A 22,531-nucleotide genomic window follows, 5' to 3' on the forward strand; every position below is an offset into this window, starting at 1 on the left:
GCTTCGTTCCGTCTCTCTTATACGTGGTGCACGGTGTACATGGTATCTTATGAAAAGCAAACAGGAAAGAAAAAAAAAAGCTGGCGCGAAACGGGACTTTGAGGGGTTAAAATGAATAGCGCCAGCTTAAGTCGCACTAAAACCACAATACAACGCAAGCTAGCTCTCGGCTCTTGCTCAGCTGTGACAATTATTACCGAGAATGCTTGGCGTCTCTTTGAACTTAGCCAGGGAACTTCGCTGCTTTGAATCGAGAATAAAGTCAAAATTAGTGTCATGAAGGTGGGTGCATTTGTTATGGACACTATTTGATTAAGATCGTAATAATCGCTTCCCATTACCCGCGGCTCATACCCCTCTAAACGACATTGCCCTGGGCGGCTACGCCCGGCCACCCGATGTGTTGTGAACTGGCAGACTTCTTACATGTTTGGGAGGGGTTACGCGGGCGGGCTCAGACCCGTCACTGTGGATAAACCGCACCCCCGACTTTTGCTTATATCCCGCCGAGAAAAAGGTGCGGTTAATACACCGTTACTTACGGTATGTTTTAATCTTTTTGTGTTCGAAAATCATATTTCATGATTTTTTTTTATCAAGGCCAAGGGCATGGTTTTTTAAGTATGACAGCTAGCAACTAAGCAACCACCTAATTATGGATAGAAAAAAAACATTGGAAGTGTTCATCAGCTCCAAATGAAATCACATCTTTTTCTTTCTCTTCCAGCTTCAAGCAGCATTCAGTCGAGGTGATATTAAACCAGGTCTTAACATTGAGGGCAAGGCAAAGAAGGTCTACATAAATAATGAGGTAAAGAATGAATATTTTACCAAATTTTGTTTTTTATGTTAGGAAGATCTCAAGGTCATAAAGTGTTTTTAAATGTTTCATGATAATCAAATTTCTATTCTAAACCTGAAGACCACACAAATTGAGCTTGACCTCTCATTCCAGCATGCAGAGCAATCTGCTATGCAAACCCCTCACTCAAGTTAGGGTCTGAATGCATAGCCTACATGTACATTGACTGACATTGTACTGAAGGTATGTAAAAAACAAGTTTTGTATGTCCTAGTTATTTGTGAAGACCCACTTGTTGATCAAAGTTTCAATCAGGGTCTGCAGACTACACACAAAGCATTCATAACTTCAAGGTATCCATTTACCTCATGTGGGTTGGGTTGAGTGCAGCACAATGGATGATTTTTCATCTTTAAATTTTGTTTTTAATTCATATTGATTCTTTTAGTTTATTTTTAATTTATTTTTTTTGTCAGACCATTCCCTGTATTCTGAATATTTTCAGAGACTTGTAAGAATATCCAGGATATTTCATACTCTAGGTCATAGCTCCATAGAGTTCACTTTGAATTTCATTAAGGATATGGTTAAATAAAGTTAAGTGCGATTGGTACAAAAGTTCTGGAACATGTTTTCCGTCGCCTCTTATTAATAAGGGATCCTGCTTATCAATCGTTCTCAACATCCCCTTCCAATACAGCAAGGTTTAAAGGACCGACTTTCAGATTTCAAGAGAGACCTTCCGTGGCTCGAGAGGTTAGATGTGACTTGTGGCCCTGCCAGGGTACCAGGGGAGACGGATCCTAAAGAAGAAGAGCAAGGCAAAGATGAAGTACATGATGACTTTAAGAGGGAATTGAGAATGTAAGTCTTGGTACTAGGACTGTAATGTTCAGGTGATTCAAACCTCCTTGGACTTTTTGTAGACCTTATGCCTATGATATCATAATCTCAGAGCGCCCTCCCTCAGAGGATATAGGAATATGTGCAAACAGAGTTGTCAAAGATGTGCCAGCTACATATCACCAACACGTGTAAGGCAATTGTCTATACCCCAAACAGAGGAAGTAGAAGGTGGTGTATAGGAATCAGAGTGTGTTTGAGCTAGACACTGTTTGAATGTGTCAGGTACTGTGTTGCCATAGTAACATGTACAGCATAAAGGCAGGACACAATTATCATACTTTGGTTTGGTGTAACTGTGTTGGTATGTTGAAATGTTATAGCAGTAAATATTGGAATATGCTCTTTTCATTTATATGTTCCTTATTAGGCTGTAGTGATAGGGTGGGGTTATTAATCACCTTCAGGGATTGACATATGAAGCAGAAATAAATAGAATACTTGTGTGTGGGTAGGATCAGACAATGAACCAAATTTCTCTTTTTATTTGCAGATACCGTCAAGCCCAAGCAGCTGCACTGGATGCGTTACCTAGGTTACAAGCGCTGAATATACCCACCAAGAGACCAGATGACTTCTTTGCTGAAATGGCGAAATCAGATGATCATATGAGAAAGGTACCTAATTAGCCCTTCTACTCCTGAATTTTACTTTTCCTGAAGGGAAATCCTTTGCAAATGAATCCAATATACTAATGTAAAAGCGCTGTTAAAAATGCGCCAATGAGACTGATGAGACCGCTTAATTGACAAAGGGATAGCAAACAGATCATTGTCTCGAACAGCCAATGTGCTGAAAAGTAATATTTGAGATACAAATAAAATACATCACAAGAAGTTCTAGTATGGGGTTGAAAAGTCCTTAGACCACCTCTTGTGCTTGGCTCTCGCTCTGGTACAATTTGGACCATTACCCTTACACATGTATTTTAATTTGTAATGCATGTTTCCATAAGAGATATATTCAGAGTTAAAAATAAAACTGCTATGACTGTTTGGAATTATGACCCCCAGGCTCTGTAACACAAATGCCAATAACCAATCAAGATCGCTGTTGCATGTGCACTTTGTTCTAAACAAAGACCAGGAACCAATCAGAGTGACTCTGTCATAAAAATTCATCGCAAACCTTGATATTACTGGACACTGGCTATGCTGAATAAATGCTAACTGCAGCAGAAAAAGCATAATGTAACATTATGAGACAGCAAGGCCCGTATTCTGAACTCTAGTTGAATTTCAAACTCTGGTCTGAGTTGTGGTATGACTATGGATAGCTAACTGTGACACATACCTCCAAATGCACATAGTCAATTTATCAACACATCTGTCACTCAGATCATTCATAACTGTTTGGGAATGATAACTGAATTTCGCTATTATAGCATAATGAAGAAGGAAAGGGATCAAATGAAAAATACAATGTTGATAGTTTTGGCTTCCCATAATATTAGCACAAAGTTAAACCATAACCTAAGATAATCTTGCCTTCAGAGTACAGGCATAAGACTTTTTTTACATTTATAATGATATTTGTTGTATTTTCTCTATATTATTAACCTTCATCAATTATTTTCTATTTTCTTTCTTTTTTTCTATCAGATAAGAGAGAAGCTGATTGCCAAACAGTTGTCCATGGAAAGATCAGAGAAGGCTAAGAAACTCAGAGAACTCAGAAAGTTTGGCAAAAAGGTACTTTAACATTTGTTATTTATTAGCTTTTTTAGAGATTTTCATTCCTCAAGACTGAAAAGGTCTCCATTTTATCTAATTCCTACTAAAATCAGAAGTAGTTTTTTTTATTCTGGAATTATATTGACAGATCATCTGTGCAAATCATCTCCCATTATTTTCGTGTTAGTCTGTTATTTCTATCATAGTTTCCTACAATTTCTTTCATATCTGTGACTTGCTATTTTGGATGATTATTAAACTGAACATAGAATTTTGTAGAAATTTCCTTTCTCAATATGTTAAGTATAATTTTCTTGATCTGTTTGTTTATTCCTCAAGATATATTGAAAGTTTGACAGTTTATTTCCATTTATACACATTGTTCATTTTATCCAAGTATTAATATTTTTTGTCCCTATCGTGGATAGGTTCAACAAGAAGTTTTGGTGAAACGTCAGAAAGAAAAGAAAGAGTTGGCAGAATCTGTCAGGAAATTCAAGAAGGGTAAGTTTTTTAAAGTGCACTTCACTGCATTTAATATAAGAGGGCTTTGCGATAAGATACTGTTATTTGATATGCATTTGTGATTTCTTTTTGAGCTGTTGACATCGATAGTATTTGTATTTTCTTAATATTGAAGTCTGCAAGCCTTTTCCTTCTATGTGCAGGCATGTATTTACCATTTGATAGGCCCTGAGATAGTGAGTGCGCCCTTGTTTATTATTGATAATGTCTCATTGTAATTTAATTTATGCTGATTGTTATTGTGTTTTTATCTGAAAGCAAGAAAAAGAAATGACAATATTAGACCTCCTAGAGAGAGCCCTCGTTAGTTCAACCAATAAAGTGAATAGTTCTTCTTTCCAATTCATGCCGTCTAGAACTATAGACAATTCCTTATGTGTGTACATCTGGCCCCCTTATGTGCGTGCCTTTCCTTTTTTTTTTTATTCCTCTCTGCTTTCTTCATATGAAAAGGTATAGTGCTCTCAAATTATCATGGCTTCAGTTCCTGAAGTGAAAATGAAAATTGAAAGAAAAGGGGGCTGCACATGCAAAAAAGTTGATTCTATTTCATTGCCGTCTAAAATTGTTTCAATTATGGGATGTACTCTATTCTGTCTTATTGTCTTTTATTCCTGTATAGGTCAGACAAAGAACCTTGATTTTCTGGAAGGGAAGTCCAAAGGAGGAGCAAACTCTAAACAAGACAAATTAGCAGCTAAAGGGTATTTATCATTTATTTTCCATTATACTTTCTTAGTTTATGATATATGTATTATTAAATCTATGTTTATGAAGTGGAATGATATATGAATGATGAATGTTTAGTATGTTTGTATTTTGACATTTGTCAAAACTCAAGCAGCCGTGTAAACTATAGGCAATGAAAATCATTCATTGGAAAGTTTTCCCCAATTTTAGAATTCATTATATTAATTTGATGTGAAAGGATTCTAATATTTGATGTGTGCAATATGTAGAGAAGTGGGCCTGTGTCACTCTATGGAATCTTTATAAGTAAATATGGAACTGCATAATACTTTGTAGATTTATGTTTTGAAAAAATGGTAAAAATATTCCTAAAGGAATTAATTAGGGATTCTGCCAGAGAACTTGCAGACTTTGCAGCAATTCAATGCTGTAGAGTTTGTAATTTAAAAAGAGATATTGTTATACTGTATGTACCTCACTCAGTTTCAGTCATTATTTCATTCTTGCAGTAATGGTTTAAAAATGAATTTCATGATTGATTGATTGATTGTATTTGTCAAGAATATCACAGGAGATAAGATACAGTAAGTGCGAAGAATACCTTGGCAGGATAACCCATGAAAGTTGAGTGGCTTATTTCCAATGGGGTCATATGAAAGTATAAAAAACATTATTGTAACAACAAAACGTAAAGTACAACAAGTACAAGAACATGGTAAAAACAACGTACTTGTAATTCATTTTGTAGTTTTGTTAAAATCTTAGTTCAAAAGTTCAACCAGAGAAATTGTTTATAATTCAAAATTGTATTTTTCTTTAATGCTTTAAAAAAATTGGCAAATATATACAGAGGATTGAACAATGAACTCTTGCAATCGTGAAACAATCCCATACATTCATTTCTGTGTAATAATAGTAATAACGCACTTCTTGTATAGCACATATCACATTATGTCATAACATCCAAAGCACTTGGATATTATTACCCTGGCTTTAGCCCCGCAGTCTTTTACATCGCGGTGGCATTTCAAGGAATAAATTCCTGCCAGGTACCCATTCATCTCACGTGGGTCGAGTGCAGCATAACGTGGATGAATTCCTTTACTGAAGGAAATCACGCCATGGCTGGGATTCGAACCCAAGACCCTCTATTTCAAAGTCAGAAGACTAATCCACTGGGCCACAACGCTCCATATGGAGCGTGTATTGCCTCTGTATATTACCTTCTCTCATGTTGATCTGTGTGTTTTGTATTGCAGGCCAAACATAAAGAGGAAAGCAAAAAACACTAAGTTTGGATATGGCGGGAAGAAGAAGGGAAGCAAAGTGAATTCAAGACAGAGTTCCAGAGAAGATGATGATCATTTTAGTATGAAAAGAAACAAATCGGATGTAGTCAAACACCAGGTAAGAGACTTTCTTTAAAATGATTTGATCTTGACTCGACTAGGTTTAGGGAAATTGTTGCCTTGGTCAAATCTTTTGGGACCACGGTAATCTGTTTGACTTAGAACGCGTTCTGCATAATATGATCTTCATGATTACTTCAACTTAAAATTATATCTAGCCTAAAATTAAATAAAAGTGCAGGATTTGATAACATGGATAACAATCTTCTACAGAAAACTATGAATTATATAATTGACCCTCTTATTTATATATTCAATTTGTCATTATCATCGGGAAATATTCCAAAATCAATGAAAATTTCTAAAATAATACCAGTCTTCAAAAAGGGTGATAGTTCTTTAGCAAGTAACTACAGACCCATTTCATTGCTTACAAACTTATCTAAAATTCTTGAAAAATTGGTTCATATACGAACCATAAGTTTTTTTTAAAAAGCACAACATCCTATCCGATACTCAATTTGGTTTCCGCGAAAAGAGTAGCACTTCCCATGCAATACTTTCTTTAGTTCAAACAGTTGCCAAAGCTTATGACAAGTCTTCGGATACGATCGGTTTGTTTTCATATTTTTCAAAAGCATTCGATACAGTTTATCATAACATTCTCCTTTATAAACTTTCTCATTATGGAATTAGAGGGGAACCACTAAAGTGGTTCAAGAATGATCTAACCGGGCGTTCGCAGTTTGTTTCACTTGATTGCAATATTTCTGAACGTAAACCTGTCCTTTGTGGAGTTCCACAGGGCAGCATTCTTGGCCCACTTTTGTTCATTACTTATATAAATGATATTGATATGTCATCTAGATTGCTTCAATTTATACTTTTCGCTGATGACTCTAATATATTTCTGTCGCACCCCGACCCAGAGCAATTGACGCAAATATTCAATGACGAACTAAAACATGTTTCTAATTGGATAACAGCTAACAAACTCTCTCTTAACCTAGAAAAAACTAGCTACATGCTATTTAGCAACAAGATTACGACTGTACCAAAAGATGTAATTTTGAATGATACTGTCATTCAAAGAGTGCGATCTACTAAATTTTTGGGACTGATCTTTGATGAAAAACTTTCTTGGAAATCACATATTGATAATATTTGTAAAATCATTGCTCGCAACATTGGTGTCATTAGAAAATTAAGTCACTTCTTACCCCATTATATTTTGTTATCATTGTATTCAACGTTAATTTTACCTTACTTGAATTACGGAGTTGTTGCATGGGGTAACGCAGCGAATTTTCAAATTAATAGACTTTTTATTCTTAAAAAAAGAGTGATTCGTATTATTCGTCATGCAGAATTCAGGGCATATACAAATATTCTGTTTTTGAGAAATAAAGTCTTGAAGGTTAAAGATTTATATTCTTTTCAACTCGGACAGTTGATGTACAAGTTTATCAAACAATTACCGTTACCTTTTAATGATATGTTTGTAAAAAATAATACAATTCATAAGCACTTCACTCGCCAGGCGAGTTCCTTTCATTTACCTTTGATCAGAACATCGTTTGCACAGAAGACATTTGTTTTTACTGGTCCAAAATTATGGAATTCTTTTTCAAAGGATATTATACAATGTAATTCAATACAAAATTTCAAAGGAAAACTTAAAAAATATCTTCTGAATTCATATTAGATTATCGTTTTTTCCCAAAGTAATGTAATTCAGAACTTAATATGTAAATGTGTTTATTAATTTCTCTTTGTATATGTTTAATCGTTTTATGATTTCTGTATACAGTGTATACTGAATTTTTTTTAATTATTATTTATTTATTTTTATTTGTTTATTTCTTATTCATTATATTTATTTTACATTATTTTTATTCATAAAATGTACTTATAAAAGGGGGCCTTCACCCTACAAGCTCTGCTTTTTAGTTGATCTCCTTCTCTTTCGATTTTAATGGTATTGTATCATAAAAAATGATTTAAATGTTGTATTTTGTAAATATGTATACTGAACTATCATTGTAAATGTAAAAAGATTGAAAGAGGAAATAAATTAATTTAATTGAATTGAACTTGGGTGAATATTCTACTTATGGAAGGTTTACCTAAAGGTGTATGCCAGTTTGCATGTTTTCAATATCTTCTTAATGTATTAGTTATATGTTTCCATTATTATTACATTCAAATTATTATTTTTGTCTTCCATGTTGCTTTTATTATAATTATTGATATTCTTTTTTTTTTTGGGGGGGGGGGCTGATGATATAATGAATGTAAGTTGGCAAACAAGGCAACATTCAAAGCTAATTTTCTAATGGATAATTGTATTCACTATATTCTTTTGAAAGGGAAAGTGTATCACAGCATCTCTATATGAACGTCATGAGTGATTTTGTTTTGAAGGAGGATTGTTAAAGAATGTGCATATTATCTATTATGTTTACAGAAACAATTTGGAGGAAAGATGCAGAGGAAAGGGAACAGCAAACAGAAGAGACTTGGAAAAGGAAAGAGACAGAAACTCAAATCAAGAAAGAAATGATGGACTTTTCTGAAACTCACTGCTTATTAGGACACTACTATGAAGATATGATTTTATCGTACTGCACCATGCAATATATTGGAGGTATTTCCAAATATGTTTGATATGCTGGATCATGATTTCGTATCTAAAACTTAAGAAGTAACAGGAGGAGAAGGCACACACAAAGTATAATTTCCCATATTGCTGAGGTAAATTACCACCTGTTGTACACTCATTTTTTTTCCCATTTAGTCTCATCCCACATGGGGACTTTTCACACGTGAATCTTGAATCATCATTGTAATGATGATTGCAATTCATCTTTAGAATCATCGGACCTTTCACACAGAAAATTTGTACTGTAATTTGAGTGAAACTTTACTGGAATTCACTTCCGGAGTAGAATTTGTGATTAGCGTTCATGATTCTTGTTTGGTTTCACACGTGCTAAAAATTTTCATTAGCCTTATTTTTCACTGGAATCATCATTCAAAATTACGATTTTTTTTTACAGTGTGAAACTTCGGATGGTCTAATCCATTCCACCTATAACCAGTCTATCTAAGCCATTTGGTTGAAGTGCCATTTAGCCCATTGACCATTTGTCTTATTTCCAGCTAAAAGGCGATACCTGTTTTAGTAATATCCACATGGATCACCACCACTCACTTTATATGGGTAGGTGAACTGTTAATATACACAAATTTCATTTGACAAAGTGCAAAATGATGAGTAGATATACAAGTAGAGGAAAGTAGACCATTAGACCAAACAACAGGTAGACCAAGTGGGTTAAGCCATGGTTTTAGACTTTGATTCTCAGTAGTAGACAAAGGGCCTTTTCACACGTGAATCTTGAATCATCATTATAATGATGATGGCAGGCGTTCGTGATTCTAATCAAGTTCTAGTTCGGTTTCACACGTGCTAAAAATTCGTCATTAGCCTTATTTTTCACTGGAATCATAATTCAAATTACGATTTTTTTTTACAGTGTGAAAGGGTGGTAAATGGATTTAGACAGTTGCTAGGACAACAAAACCGTGTATCTCAACTTCCATGTAGATGATTTACAAAACTTCAAGACAGCCACGTCCACAATGTGCCAAATTCACAAAGGTCGTTTCAAATGTACCATGGTACTAATACAAATCCATGGATTGTGCTTACTTTGTCTGCATCGTTAAGAATATTTCATTGTGTACACTCAGAAGAGTCAAATCATAAATGTGCCTTTTTGGTAAATGGCACTAAATCCAGAGTTGCCAACCCTTACGGAATATTAATGAGATGTGTTCTAATGTAAATTCAGTGTTTACTTCCCGATTGAATGACAGAGTGTCAAACTTTTGTTATCATGTTTTGTCTCGTAAGAAAATATTTGGTTCAGCCGCTTGGTTATTCACATTGTAATTTCTTATCTGATTAATATTCTGTAACGGTTGGCAAATGGCGCTAAATCCCTGCCTGAATGAAGTATGATAAATAATAAGAGAAATCTGCGTAGACCATGGTTTTGTGATGTGAAGTCACCCTTGTTTTGGGGCCAATGATACCAGATGTCAGTCAAAGAAAGAATTAAAATAAATCGCTAAAAGGTCCAAAATGCCAACATTTAGTTGATAAATAGTCAAGTTAAAAAAAATTCTTTGACTTGTGTTTGATTAGAAACTTTGTAATGGTCCAGTATGTCTAATGATGGCAATTTTAGCTGGCACAGCATTTAAGTCATGTAATTCTAATGTACTATCTCATGTCTTTAATTTTTAATAATTGGTTTTTCAAACATCTCTGAAGAGAACATTCTTTTACAGAGCCACCATATTTTTTCATTATCACCTTTTAAATGCAAGATTTGAAACATTTTGGACTTGTAAATAAATAAAGGTTAGAAAATCAGGATATATATATTTCTTTGTTGAAATGAAAGTGTGTTGTAGTATACAGTAATGTAATCGAAACCTGAAGAATATGAGGGGTCAATGATTAAAAAAAATCTTCAATAATATGAAGCTCAGTTTTTTTTAATAATTGGGGTCCACATGTAAATAATACTCTCAAATTGACCTTCTTCTATTTTTGATATCTTTGAGGAGCTCCTATAAGACACCAATTTTTATAACTTATTTTTCTTATGAAAATAAAGACTAGCTGTTAATGGCACTGGCCTTTGCAAGCCTCCCAGTGCCAGCACAACATGGCATCAAAACAAGATTGCCATATTGATGTTTTACAAATGTCCAAGAGCCCTATTGATGTTTTACAAATGTCCAAGAGCCCGACAGGGAAAAAAATAACATGTGCTTAGGGCGATCTGAGCCCCCAAAATGATAAAAAAATGGCTTAGGAAAATTAAAAAAGGTCCCCAAAATACCCATTCACTGTAGTATTAAAGCTCATTTAATGTTGCAAATTTTGAGAATTGAATATGAAAAATAGCCCCCCGAAAAAAAAATTGCCTGGTTGAGAGTGTGCTATTGTTCATCCATGTCACTTGTTGAAAGACTATCTATTTGGTATTTTAATCTGATATTGTTGGTACATATATGCTGTTCTTTATGAGGGCACTATCATTTTCCACACAGGTGTTGTTAAAAATGTGAGCTGAAGTCAAGCAAAAGGTAATACTAAAAACCAAATTATAACCGTTGCACGTATTTGTTTAGATAAGCATTTGCTTTTACTCATACCTTTTCCTTGTCTTCGGCTAGAATTTTATTTTTGTTACAAAAATAGCAGTCATCAAAATCAAACACAAGTTTCATTTATGTGTAGGATACGAGAGAAGCTAGGGCATTTTACTAATCGGGTTTAGGGATGGTTTTTAACTTAACCAGCAGGGGTGTCATTTAATTTTCTTTTAAGCACATGCTTGTGCTGAATGGGGAAAACATACTTTAGCTTTTGTGCAATTCATATACATTTTATTAGAAAAAAAAGATTTTATGTTCTGTCTTGAATCAAAAGCTACAAGAATATCACCCCCTCCCCCCGCAATAACAATATTGTTGTCTATTCCTGCACTCTTGTTTACTGTTAATAATACTAATGTTCCACTTTTATTTAGCTCTTAAAGGTAAATGCTAGTTTTGGTAACGATATCAAAATGAGTTCGTACAGAATCCAATGAAATGACCACCAAAGTGTCTGTTTGTATAAATAAAACGCATGTGCCAAAGGATTCTGGAAGAAATTGTGTAATTGCTGAGAAATCAGCAAATAAGCACAGGATTCGGGTAGAGCATCGGGCCCGACGCTCAAAGCAATAATTATACACAGTCCCACGTGCGCTTATCTGTGTTGGGGAAGTTCAGTCTGAACATTTTTCAGCATAGATTTCAAGATTTCACAAAGTTCAGTTTATGTAACTGTACCAGATCTAGATCCTCGATGATATACTGACAATTAAGCCTGGTTTTACAGACTTTCTCATGAAATCAGTGTTTACTGCAACTACTGGAATTTCTCTTTAATACATCGAAACGTGTCTAAGCACTTTACAGACGTATTATTACAATCAGTCATTCTCGCACACAATGTGTGCACATCCTCCACTCCCTGACGAGTATTCCAGTCGGTGAGGCACACACAGTAATGGACAAGCTACAATGACTTACACATCCTACCTGGTACCCATTTAGCACCTGGGGTGAGATGGCAAAGTGTGGATTGACAATGACGCTAGACCGCGATGGATTCGAACACACGACCCTCTGTTTACAAGGCGAGAGTCAGAACCACTACACCACAGCTCTTTCATACTGATAAGCCACGACCACTGAAAATAATGTAATCAGACTCACATAGACGAACAACTAATAAGCAAAGTCATTACATGTAACTTATAATTTTATTTCATAATGATATTGTATATACAAATTTACAGATGAATACAAGTTCTTTGAAAACAGTGCTGATAAAAAGTAATAGCGTATAATTAATACCGAAGTAAAAGTTATATTAAAATAATGCATCTTTCCAGAAGGTATTTTCAATACTGTGTCGCTTCAGATTTACAGATGGAAAGAACATTGATTTTGAATATTCAGGTTTTTCTTCTCTTGCATAGTTGTCACTTTTGCATCATGTACTTTTCCAAACAAATATTTATGCATTACCCTATGGGTTTACGGGATGGCGACATTTTATTCCGTGTTACAAGAAAATATTTGTAATCAGTTGCTAGTTACTGTTGCAAATTTGCAATCGAAAGATCTATTTAAGCTATTGCAAATCAATTTGAACATCTTGTTTCAAAAAGCAGACCAACAATTGAGTTCAAATTTGCAATCAATTTCAATACTTCTGATTGATTTTGGGACCAAATATTGACTTGCAATTGATTGCAATTTGCTTCCAACATTCTTTTAGTCTTTATCTACTACATCTACCAAACGGATCTTATCTGCCATTAAAATGTGTATGACTATTTTGATAATGATACATGAATACTAATACCTCAGTCACATTTGCTCTACGGTGGCTGTACAGCGAGTCAAATCCAGTCATTTTAACATTTTATGTACCATGTATGTATCGCAACGGTTGTCAGCAGTCGCACCACCAATTGTGAAAGGGGCTTAATTTAAATATGTGTACTGCATAATACTATGAACAGAAAGCTAATACTATTTAATATGGTACATCAATTTGCATACTGTAACTTTTCAAAGCATTCAATTGCCCATGGAAGAAGAATAAAGAGGGGAGGCTAATCATTATATCCTGGTTATATCCTGGTCCTTCCGTCCAAATAATAATGGCACTAAAGGGAGATTATATCCTATGTTCTAGTCCTCTAGCTTACAAACCTATACTTCTTGTCTTCACAGATCTCCCTCCATGATCTATTCATTACAAGATTATACGAGGCGTTTAGCCTCCACTATATCCTGAAACTACATGTAACAAAGAAGAAAAAAAGCCAGGATATTCAACATCTATATCCGCACACAATGTGAGTCAATATGCACACTGGATGGTAATGGCAGCACACTTATCATTAGCTCTACATTGAACTTGCCATGTCAACATTATTTATTACATGTATCTATGTCACAGCAGGTACATGTACATATGGAAAACTATTGCATCTTCATCTTATCTCATCTCTCTGTGCAGAATAAGGATAAGTTCCGAGTCCAGCATCAATGTGGAAAGTGGGTGGACTAAGCCAAGATAAACATACCCTTTCAATGGTCGGTTTTTCAAATATACTTCAAGATAATGCTACTTTAACTTTCACATTACCAAGCTAGGACCATTTCATTACCTCTTATTTTCTGTTTAATCATAATGTTTGTTATCTATGCCGAGATCTATGTTTCAACAATTTAGCAATGCCATTGGAAGGCATGTGAAAACACAATTGCCATTTCCTGTCATCTACATGTAAATATTTCTTAAAGAAAACAAAAACCAATAATTAGTATAATTCATTTTAAAGACACAAAAAACCAACATACATGTAGCTCCTTGCAACAAGAAGTATCCCTATCTGCATAATGTTAGTGAATACTGTTCCACAATAAATGAAGATATTTTCATTTTAATAATAACCTAGTGATTGTAACTAATGATATCTAAAAAATAAGTGTTTTTCCAAATTGCATAGTTAACTGAGTCATTTGAGCAACAAACATATATTTCCTATTCCCTTTCCAATGGCTCGTATTCTGGCTTTGTTTGAATCTGTGGGGACCATGGGTAGCAAACCCCTAGCAGAATATGAGTCGTACCAGTATTTTTTGGGTCTACTTACACTTTTGTAATCAACAAGAATATATAATGAAATAAAGATGAACACTATATTCAGGAATGTACATGCCAGCAGGAAGCCAGGAGCCCAGTACAACCCGGAACTCCACAGCATATGTATTCTAGCACCTGAAATTTCTGACCACCGTGAGAATGAGACCATGAACGCAATGTCATCAATCATCCATAGAACATATGAAATATTCAAGATTGTTACAATCAAGGATTAAAGCAATCCATCTGATTCTGAGTGTATTTTTCTAGGGTCTTTTGGACCCTTTTGCTGGACCTCTGAAAATTTTCCCAAAAAAGTTTTGAAAATTCATGGAGGGCAAGAGTCCCCCGCTGCATGCATACTGCCGTGATCCTAACAGGGACATCACAAATTAGACAATCAGTCTATGTTCATGTCAAAGTAGACTTAAGGATACATACCAGAGGATGGAATACATTCCACCATCCCAAACCAATGCACATTACTGATGATTGTTTTATTCAAATTAAAAGAAAATTAAAAATATTGTCAAATTAAATAATAGCACAGAACAAATGTATGTAGAGTGGGAAGCAAGATACTGTACACATGAAACTATGAATGAGTTTTTAAAATTGAATATTGCCACTGATCCCGACATCACTGTAGGTTCTCTTGCTGTTCCTTCTGTTTCCATGCTTCGTCCATGTACTTGGTGATCTCAGAGTTCTGCCGCGGATAGTGTATCCTCTTGTCCCCACGGTCCTGAGGCAACTGCAGAAGAAATGGGATTTGGGAAAGAAGCGTTGCGTTTAAGGAACATATTAAAATCCAACATAAAAAAGAACTACAGATGTTTTTAATTACACTGATGTGATATCAAATCAAGCAGCTCTTTGAGCCAGGTCAAATCTAATAAAATGCAATTTTCCCAGAAAATTGAAATTACAGGGCAGCTTCTCTCATGTGACATCATAAAACAAATAAAAGTTCAGAATAATTTTGTTATTCAATGGGTTTTTATCAAATACACATTAGTACATTTCTCTCACTTTTCTGCCAACACTGAAACAAAACTTTGCTAGAACTATATATACACCTGTAAGTATGATAAATGTTCTAATAATAAATATTCAGCAATTATACAAGGAAATCTTTATAGATTCAAGGATTGAGAAAAATTCTCTTAAGTGCTAAAAGCAAATTCCCATTTATCCCTATTTTATGCTTACCCTTTCAGTGAATTTTTTAGAAAATGGTGTCTCATTAAAGGAAAATAAAACCTTGGGAACAAGATAACTTGTTTGAAAACAGAAAAATCAAAGAAAGTTTGAAAAACATCGGGACAAATAATAAGAAAGTTAATGAGCATTTGAATATTGCTATCACTAATGCTACGGAGATCCTCCTATTGGCAATGCGATAAAGATGTATAATATCACTTGTGAACAACTCTCCCAGTACTTTTGTATATATATCACTTAAACTACCTCTTTTATCACATCTACCATTAGATCATGTATTCTTTCCATAGGAGGGCATGTAATACAAATTTTCAAAGAATACATTATGGATAAAGAGTTTGTATCACCATAAGAAAGGGCAAAAGAGACATTTGGGGGGTATTTTATAGTCCACCAAAGGGAAAGTTGTTCACATGTGACATCACACATCTTTGTCGCATTGCCAATAAGTGGATCTTCATAGCATTAGTGATCGCAATATTCAAATGCTCATAACTTTCTCATTATTTGTCAGATTTTTCTCAAGTTTTCTTTGTTCTTATTCTTTGATTTTTCTGTTTCCACACAAGTCCATATATTCCACAAAAGTTTAATTTCCCTTTAAGCTCCAAGTCTTGAATTATTAAGAGAGAAAGAGTGAGAGAAAAAAAAGGAGAACTATTTTTTGCTTACCAATGGTTTGTAGTACCAGCCTACTTCCTGTGCTTCTGTTTGTGGGAATTCAAACTTCTTTCCAGGTTCCTGGTAAGATCTCTTGATTATCCTGAGGAAATTATCTGAACAGATAAAAGGTCAAAGAATAATTAATTGTGTATAAGGTAAGGGGAATGAAGTCAAACATGTAAGGGGTACATGTAGTAGTTCTAGATGGGCAATTCCAAGCAAATGACATTTATCAAAGAAGCAATACACTTTACATCCTCTGATGTTTATCATATCAGTGATATCATACAATGACATGGGCAGTCATGTACATAAAAAAGCCCTTCAAATAAAAAGAAATAGACCTAGACTTTGTGCCTATTTTTCATTTTCATATATTTCATCATGATCCCATATTGAGGGAGTGGGGGCATTTTCAATGTTTTTGTTCATTTATTTATTTTGATTTAGGCCTACTAATATTAATATGCGAATTAATGTACTGGTTTGCCCCAGTAAATAAGATAATTAATATAGAGGTAGAGGATTAGAGGTCTAATTCATAAGTCTAACACAAGAGGTGAGTAACAGTTGAAGTTGCTAAAAAAACTCTCAAAAAAAATCTTGAGACTTGTTGCATATATGTTAATCCTGCTCATATCATAAACTTACCATCTTCTTCTCCATCTGCTGAGTCATGTAATGAGTTGGGTTTTCCTGTCAGTGTGTACACTGAAAAATAAAGAAAGGAAACAGTTCGATAATAGATCAACTCTGAAAACATAAAAAGGATTGTTTGTAATAATAAAAAAGTACAATGTTTAACAGTTCTACTTCTAGTATACCCAGTTGTTGTGTGTCCGGACAGGTTGTGTGTCCGGACGATCAATTTTAGAAAGTCATTTGGAAGAATTTACAAGTTAAGTTTCATCAATTTTTAGTACAAAATGTTAGGAAATATTATAGAGAACAAAATACAAGATGATTACAACTATCGAATTCATATTTTTAGTGCAATCCAAAGACAAAAAAGAAGGCTTCAAGAATATAAACTGTCCGGACACCCGACTCCCCATCCTACTTAGTAGCAAATGGTGTACCGGTACGAACTTCACAATGCATGCCCCACTTAGATGTTTTTTATTTCTTAATTAAGATTAAGATGTAGAGCCTAGTCTATTAGAATATTATGGCTCAAACAATGAATTGGATTAGGCCCTAGAATTAATAATATTCAAGAATAATGATGCAATAAAGTCTTAATCCCAAAAGTTAGAACAGGAAGAATAAAAATGAAAACTTACTTTTTTTGAAAGGGTTGATACTGTAGTTTGTGTACAATCTTTGGCATTCATTCTCTTTCTTGATGGTCTCACACAGGATAGCATTTTGATGAACAATATTGATGGGATCCTTCTCTGGTTTCTTTGCTTGTGCCATGATGATTGCTGTCAAATTAAATTTAAAGTCAACTCAAACTCAAGTCAAAGAAAAGGTCTGTCTGAGTTGGCAAGTTGAATAAATCTGAACTTTATTTGGAGACGACAGCAAGATTGACTAGTCGTGTCACTTGTCACCATACACACCAAGGCAAAACACTGATTTCCCTGAAAAATCCTAAAAACTAGACTGTTTATTTATCCTTCGAAAACTAAATCAGAACGTTCACTTCCGGGCTTGGAGTTGTTGCAAATGTGTAGCGACAGCAAGCAAATGCCCGTGAAATCCGCGTTTTGCATAATGTAAACAACAGTGGTTGCTACGCGTTGATAACAGTTCGTTGAACCGTAACCGATGTCTACGTTTCAACGCGAGATGGCGATATTGCACAAAGCAAAGTGATGCCAACATAGTGAACGTCCATACATCAATAATAATGTAATCAGATTGTTCATAATTACACGTTTTGTTTCAAACTTTCATTTCAATTTAATTTTCATTCTAGAACAATTTTATGGCCTCACCAAAATAAAGTCTAATGGATCAAAGTAAAAATGTGAATTTACATTAATTCTAAAGTAGGGGCGGATCCAGGATTTTCCAAAGGGGGGGGGGAATTTTGTTACAGGAAAATTTAATTTGACAAGCAATATATGTATATATATATATATATATTATATATGTGTGTGTGTGTGAAATTATACATGTACAACAGCTTTGGCAACTCTTTTATCTAAATATTTTGTGAAAGAAATGGATGAAGAGAACAATGGGTGGGCGTAGCTTAAATCAAGGTTCCCCAGAGCTATATCTGCCCTTAGGAAAAATTGGTAATGCCGAAAAATGCCTCTGCCGGGAATCGAACCCGGGCCCCCAGCTTTGAACGCCGGTGCCTTAACCACTAGACCACAGAGACGGGTTAGTGGCTAGGGCGACCCGATCCGATTGACCGTCAGATAGACAGATCTTCGACACTACCAATTACAATTCCCTTTGTCGGGTGTAAGTGGGTTATCTCGTTCTTTCCTAAAGAACGAGATAGGATACGGTCATACTTAACTATCACAATAGTCTGTAATTACAGACGCTTCTGACTAAGTCTCAATTTAATAAAAGACGAAAGCTAAAGCAAATAATGGTGTCCCGGAATGGTGTCCTGCGTCATCTGTTGAGTTGGCCTCGCCTCATCTCATTATGTTTAATATTCACAACTTGAACAGCGATTGGTAGAAGTAAACTTATCATCACACTATATATATATATATATCTATATATAATGATAATGGAAAAAGTTTTTAATTACCAACTCGAGGTCATTCAAAAACTGAGGAAAATGATATGCAAAGAAAAGGGAAATAAAATGATAATAATAAGGTCGTCACTTATGCATGACGTACTCCTCTAACAAATATTTTTGGGGCCTCTCAAGGGGGGGGGGGGGGCACGGGTCGGACGTGCCCCTACCTGGATTCGCCAGTGATTTTAAAATACAAATAAAATGTAATGACTGGTAAGCTTCAACATGTGCGAACATCGTTTTGGAAATATATATTTTTGTAATACGATTTTCATTTGACAACGATTAAGTTAAATGATGATGATAATAATGTTAAAAATAATAATGATAATAATGATAATGAAAACAATTATGATACATAATGTTTTCTGATAATCTCGACTTTATCCCATAAAGAGCTTCATATCAATTGTGATTGAAATAGGTGTCCAGATTACGTCTAACCCTGTTTCTTTTCTTACTCTTCATTACATTTCGTAATTCTAAACACAATGACAGAAATGTAAAAACCTGGTTTATTTGGATCAGATTGAAAATGTGGGTACAGAAACTTGTCTTGCGCGATGGGGGGTGGGGTAATTTTTGCAAAACAATTTTTATTCTTTTTTTCAAATACTTTGTGAGCAATGCGGTTGGTGTTATTATATGCACCCTATAAGACGCCGGCAGTCACAGGACTACCGAGTCGATTTTATTAGGTATAATTCTTATGGGATATCAATCCATCATTAATTTAACATAATTCTATTACTGTGATTCGTCTATACTTCATCGTTTTATTGAAATCAATTATTTTTGTAACAATGTATATATCATTGATCTGCTATACGCTTATTGGAATTTCATTGTTTTGCATTTATTTGAACTGGATTGAATTGCAATGCATTGAAGGAAATTGAAATAAATGGAAATGAATGTAATTTAATTCCATTTCATCAATATGGATTTAAATGAATTGAATTAAGCCTACATTACATTGAATATATATATCGCATTAAATTGAATACAATTTATTTGATTTAAACTAGATAGCATTGATTTGAATAAGATTGATTGAACCCCAATGAAATAAACTGAAATTGTGCAATTTTATTCCGTTTTCATTGTAATGCATGATTAAATTGAACTTGGTGTATATTGCATAGAATGATAATGAATTGATTTGAAATGTGTTATAAAGAATAGAACTAAGCGATTAAAATTGAATTCCATTATTGTTATTTGATTTGAATTGAAATTTATTTTGTATTATATGAACAGACATTAAGTAATTGAAATGATATGAATTAGATAGAATATTATTGATCTGAATTTCATTGCGTTCAATGTTTTTTACTTTAACATGCATTGAATTAAAATGAAGTGAATTATATTTGAAATAAATCGAACTGCAGTGACTAATTCTTAAAAAAAAAAAAAAAAAAAAAAAAAATGATGACGGTGACGATGGTGATAATGATGATAAGTGTTGCTGCTGCTATTCTACTACTACTACTACTAATACTACTACTACTACTACTACTTTTTCTTCTTCTTCTACCATATAGGTGGATTCACGGGGCCGGGCCCCCTTATTGGCGGAGGAAAAAAAAGAAGAAAAATGGGGAAAGAAAAAAAGAATGGGAAAGAGAGGTGAAAAAAACAAAGGAGAAAAAAAAGCAGGAAGACGATTGAATGAAAATAAAACGAGGGGAAGACTTGGATAACAAAATAAATCTTTCTTGCCGGGCTTTCTTGTCATAATTTTCGCTCGCGCTTCGCGCTCACATTGCACACAGCTTGATGAAATAAATATCTTGCTCTAGAGCCTTAGTAGATTTGAAGTCAATATACAAAACATATTTTTGCTCGGGCACCAAGCTTTTATTATTTTGTTTGATTGAACTGAATTTGATTAAAAAAAAAGTGCTCAGTAAAAATAATTTCCCATTTTATGGTCTGAATATCAACATTTTCAGCTCGCACTGCGTGCTCGCATTATTTGATTCGTCAATTACCTATTCTCTTCGTGTTTTCCATAAGTTCTCAAAATATACCTTTTTATGTCTGATTGTCAAAACCTACCAGATAGCGATGCGTGATCGCATTTTTCATTGAAGTGTTATGTATACTATAACAATGTACTTAAAATGATGATGATCCCCTTTTCATGACCGTTTATCAAAAAATTTGGTTCGAAATATGTACTCGCATTAATTAATTGTTAAAAATACATTATATTCGTAATTATAAAAGTGCTTGAAATGTCCAGTTTTCAGGCCTTAAATCAATAAATTTCCCGCTCTCATTATAGGCTTGCGGGAGCTTATAGATTAATAAAATATGATAACGTTTTCATGAATATTGCTAATAATAAAATTGTCACCTTTTCAGACAAGTTTTATCCCGTGCTTAGGATAGTCATTATTTTCATATGACGACAAAATGTCCATAAAATGTCTAGGCCAAAATGAAAAAAAAATCGCGCTCGCCTCATTCATTACTGAAGTGCGATCCATATCCATTAACAATATTCCTATACAGTGCTTCGAAATAGTGCTTAATTTACCCCTTTTCAGATCGGAATATCAAATATTTTCAGCTCGCGCAGTGCGCTCGCATTATTGATTTTTATGATGAAAAAAAAAATTGTATTTAGAATGTCTAGATTCTAGGTCTAACACGCACACGTATGTTTAATGAGATACGCAGCTTGTTCTTTATTGAAAACGTGCTTATAAATTATCAAATTTCAGATCAGAATATCAACTATTTTCTGCTCGCGATTCGCACTCGCATATAATATTAATATAGGAAGATATACCCTTTTCATGATTTACAAAACATGAATAGAGTGTCCCGTTTTTAGGTAATAAATTTCATTTTCCACTCGCGCTTCGCGCTCGCATTCCATGCTTACCAAGCATGTTCATGCAAAAAGTACTTAATATATATATAGGCCTGATGTAATTTTTCAGGTCGGGATGTCAACATTTTCAGCTCGCGCTTAATGCTCGCATTGATTTGAATGTTGTAATATACAGTGCGTCCCAGAAAAAACGAAACCGAGATTTAGCGATGATTTATCATAACTTAATCATAAATAAAATAGACAAATGACCTACCAATGTAAAGCTTAGAATCTCCTCTTTCATCTGGTATTACTTAAATTATTCCTCATTCACGCATAATTGAGCAAAAACAATTCGAAGAAAGGATGCCAAAAACTCATTTGGCGGGGGTATCTGAATTTCAAAAAGAAAATCACATGACTAAAAAGTTCAATATCTTCTCTTTTCTTTGATACCTAAATCACAGAAAATGGTCAAGTAGTCAAAAAGTTATGATCCCTCGAAACAATGCTTGTATTTCCATAATTTCATTAAATAAACGTGTTTTCACCGGTTTCACACTGAAGCTATCGCACGGTAACAAAAGACTTATAATGCATGGCTGATCGTCAACAAAACGGAGTGTCGAGTGAGTTTGAACGCTAGCCTGTAAAACCTCTTCATTTTATGAAATTATTGAAATTCAAGCCTTATTTCAAATAACCAGAACTCTGTTATTTCTTGACCATTTTCTGTGATTGAGGTATCAAATTAAAGAGCAGATATTGAACTTTTTAAAAATGTGGTTTTCTTTTTAAAACCCAGATACGGCCCGCCAAGTGACTTTTTGGTATCCCCTTTTCAAATTGTTTTTGCTCAA

At 34.3% G+C, this 22,531-nt stretch overlaps 2 protein-coding genes across 2 annotated transcripts; one reads left to right on the plus strand and one right to left on the minus strand.

Moving 5' to 3' along the window:
• Nucleotides 1–712: 712 nt before the first annotated feature.
• LOC129270877 (probable rRNA-processing protein EBP2) lies at nt 713–10,386 on the plus strand (the record flags this gene model as incomplete). Its single annotated transcript, XM_064106856.1, has 8 exons — nt 713–811; nt 1,503–1,666; nt 2,199–2,322; nt 3,307–3,396; nt 3,807–3,882; nt 4,526–4,607; nt 5,853–6,000; nt 8,410–10,386. Coding segments are annotated over 8 exons (879 nt in total), but the record flags the coding sequence as incomplete, so codon positions are not given.
• A 1,932-nt stretch (nt 10,387–12,318) lies between these two features.
• On the minus strand, nt 12,319–17,904 carry LOC129271507 (cilia- and flagella-associated protein 144-like). The gene is made up of 4 exons (XM_054908840.2): nt 17,409–17,904; nt 16,777–16,836; nt 16,135–16,238; nt 12,319–14,992 (listed from the first exon to the last, which is right to left on the minus strand). The coding sequence occupies exons 1-4, from the start codon at nt 17,542–17,544 to the stop codon at nt 14,879–14,881; spliced, it is 414 nt and encodes a 137-aa protein (XP_054764815.1). The 5' UTR covers nt 17,545–17,904; the 3' UTR covers nt 12,319–14,878.
• Nucleotides 17,905–22,531: the final 4,627 nt, after the last annotated feature.

The sequence above is a fragment of the Lytechinus pictus genome, chromosome 11 (assembly GCF_037042905.1).
Source record: "Lytechinus pictus isolate F3 Inbred chromosome 11, Lp3.0, whole genome shotgun sequence".
NCBI lineage: Eukaryota > Metazoa > Echinodermata > Echinoidea > Temnopleuroida > Toxopneustidae > Lytechinus > Lytechinus pictus.